Source organism: Pinus tabuliformis, chromosome 5_1 (assembly GCF_031772625.1).
Source record: "Pinus tabuliformis cultivar Carrire ecotype Pingquan chromosome 5_1, CPIR1, whole genome shotgun sequence".
NCBI lineage: Eukaryota > Viridiplantae > Streptophyta > Pinopsida > Pinales > Pinaceae > Pinus > Pinus tabuliformis.
Genome location: NC_142305.1, coordinates 930,544,882 through 930,548,253, shown reverse-complemented (window position 1 = coordinate 930,548,253; position 3,372 = coordinate 930,544,882). Strand labels below are relative to the sequence as shown.

The window sequence follows — 3,372 nt, the reverse complement described above, 5'->3', positions numbered from 1 at the left end:
AAACCCTGTCACTTCTTCTATTGCACTTTCATTTACTTGTACCTGTATATTTCTCACTATTGCTACACCATTGTCCAAACTCTTAGTGAATTCCAGTGCTACCGCATTGTCAAACCCCGATAAACGTCAAAATATTTTATCCATTTGGCTTGAATTAAGATGTTGTGTGCCTATTTTGAGACATATAGCTGCGTGGGTTCATTTCAAACTGAATGCCCACCCATTGTTAACTGTTCAACAGGGCGCAGTCTTGCAATTTGGAAACAACAGAATTCACAATGTAAAATGAAAGTAAGCTTGTACAAAGTATATCAGTTTCGACGACATGCAATGGTATTAAAAAATGCAGATAACAGTCATCTGTTAGTTCCAATTCGCCCCCCCAATAAGAGTAAAGGTCGTCTGCGTCCGTTAATCAAATTTTGACAAGATGACAGATTTGGCACATTTGAAAGATAATGGTACATTAATGCAGTGCAATAAAGTGACTGTCAAAAGGATAAATATAAATCGTGATATATCTATGGTGCATGAGGAAATGATTATAATTCATGTGCGGTAATGATAACGTGATTTATTAAAACCCATGAAGGATGTGGACAAAACAAAGGCATGGAGAAATGTGTACGAAGGACTAGATGGATCGAAGTAATAGTTATATCAAGCATATCATTAGAGAAAATAATGGAGATTAGTTTAATATGTTGATTTTTCGGAAAAATAATATTTCTTGTATGTAGAATTATAGTGAAATGCTCATAAATAACCAAACATCATCACATTCTCGGAAGGTTTTAAGAATGTCCATAAATAAATGTAACAACCGTTCTTATTTTAATTTTGCAGGAACAAGAAGCGAAACTATATTGTAATTCTTGGTTTTACTTCAATACCACAGACATGTCCTCTGCTACTAGGGTGTCCATAGCCTCAACAAGGTTTCCTTTTTAACCCTTTGAGATTCCAGTGTCCTATTTACAGATTATTATTATTTTTTAAATTAATTAATTAATTTTATTTATTATTATTATTAATTTAATTATTAATTTTATTTATTTATTTATCTTAATTTTGTTATTTATAAATTTTGAAGTATTTATAGAAGGCCATTGTTTTGGCATGGTGACCAGTTAACAACAATGCCATTCACTAGAGCTAATGAGATGGACAAGTCAACTCGTGATGCGAACTTTTGTCCTTTGACTAAAAGCCAAATTCCATTACCCTGGCTTGGTAACCAAAAATGGTAATTTCACTCTACTAGATCCTATGATCATGGTAGGCCGACTCATGATGAGACCTCCTATCCTCTGTTAAATTATAATTTTCATTAATCTTAATAGATTACTTAGTAAATGGGGTGGCATGTCAACTCCTTAAGAGTTAGGGATGGTGTAAGAAGTATTATAGTAATTACTTTTCTAGCTTGCTAATTTTGTCCTCAAAAAAATTATGGTCGTTTATCATTGGAAGATTGGAATTAAAATATATTCCGTAAGTGGTGATGAAAGGAATGCAGTATAGGCATTATTGTAATTTTTCTACAATTGTAGAAAGAATTAAAAATTCATGGAAATTTCAAAATTCTGATAATGATTTCTCATAAAAGATTCTCTAATGATAGCCATAAAACAAATTGGTTTTCCATCATCATATAAGGAGAAAGCTAAAAATGTTCCTTGCCCTAAAGGAATAAAGATATAACTAAAAAAAAAGATGATAATCACATGTTAAAGATCAACAACTGTATTTAAAGGAAACAACATTGTGCATAAAAAACGTGAAAAAAACAGTAGCAAAATGATAAAAAAAGCAGTTGTGACCGAGGGAACAACAATTGTGACTGAGGAAACAATGGTTGCGACTAAGGAAACAACAATTGTAAATGAGGAAACAACGATTGTGACTAAGGAAACATCAACTATGACTGAGGAAACAATGACCGTGACTAAGGAAATAACAACAGTGATCGAGGAAGCAACGACTCTGGCTAAGGAAACAATAACTGTGACTGACGAAACATCGGTTGTGGCTAAGGAAACAACAATTGTGATAAAAATTTAGCGATGATATATATATATATATATATCTATATATATATATATATATATATATATATATATATATATATATATATATATATATATATATATATATATATATATATATATATATATATATATATATATATATATATATATATATATATATATATATATATATATATATATATATATATATATATATATATATATATATATATATATATGATGATTTATTATATATATATATATATATTAAGAAATAACAAAAAGAGAAGAATTATTTACATTGTGTACAAATTAAAGAAAATTTCTTCAAAAATATTTAGCTGGTTGTGGCCGTGGGGAAATTGCCCTAATAAGCTAACCTGCAGATTTGCATCATTGTCGATTTCATGAAGAAAATAATCTTTGGTAAGTGGCTGATGGTATAAACGAAGCTGATGCCCATTGGCAAGGAACGAAATGTTGACATTATCAATTGTAGTAAGGCATACTGTTCCATTGTCATAAACTTTAGTAATTTCGTAAGGGCGAAACCACCTCGTTTGAAGTTTACCTGGAAAATCTTGGAATCTCAAATCATATAGTAATTCCCAGTCACCTTTCTGGAAAATTTTCTTTTTAATCAAGCTATCATGCCATGTAGTCCCATGCTGCTGAATTATGGCAGTACATTGTAAAGTAAGAAGATGCATTTCATCTAATTCGTTGAGTAGTTGTAAGCGTTGTTTCTGTGCTTTTGTGAGGCCCAATCTGACTTCCTTGGCACTTTTGAGAGTTTTAACTTCAAATTCAATTGGAAAAATGGGATCCTTGCCGAAAATGAGCTGATAAAGTGAATAGCCAGTAGTATTGTGCCAAGTTATTCGATAGGCCCATAAGGCATCCGAGAGCTTGGCAGCCCAGTCTCGACGATTCAGAGATACTGTTTTAGTTAAAATCATCTCTAAGGCTTTATTAGTGATTTCCACCTACCCATTTGCTTGTGGATGGTAAGGAGAAGTGATCATGTGTTTAGCATGGTAATTTTGCAGCATGGTTAAAATTTTGTGAGTAGTGAACTGTGATCCTCCATCTATTACAAGCTCCCAAAGCAACCCATATTGAACAAATAGTTCGAACATAAAATTAATGATTGCTTCTTCCATGACCCTTGGGAGTGCTACTGCTTCCACCCATTTAGTAACATAATCTGTACAAACCAGAATGTATGCTTTTTGATTTAAAGGTGGGTTAAAGGGGTTTACAAATTCCATTGTCCATCTTTCGAATGGTTCTAGTACGATTTGAGGTTGAAGGGGTATTTCATTAGAATGAATGGGATGAA

The 3,372-nt window shown here is 32.0% G+C and overlaps 1 protein-coding gene across 1 annotated transcript; it reads right to left on the bottom strand.

Moving 5' to 3' along the window:
- Window positions 1–2,326: 2,326 nt before the first annotated feature.
- LOC149167834 (uncharacterized) lies at window positions 2,327–2,989 on the bottom strand. Its single transcript, XM_089430605.1, has one exon. The coding sequence runs from the start codon at window positions 2,987–2,989 to the stop codon at window positions 2,327–2,329; it is 663 nt and encodes a 220-aa protein (XP_089286731.1).
- Between the last annotated feature and the right edge of the window lie 383 nt (window positions 2,990–3,372).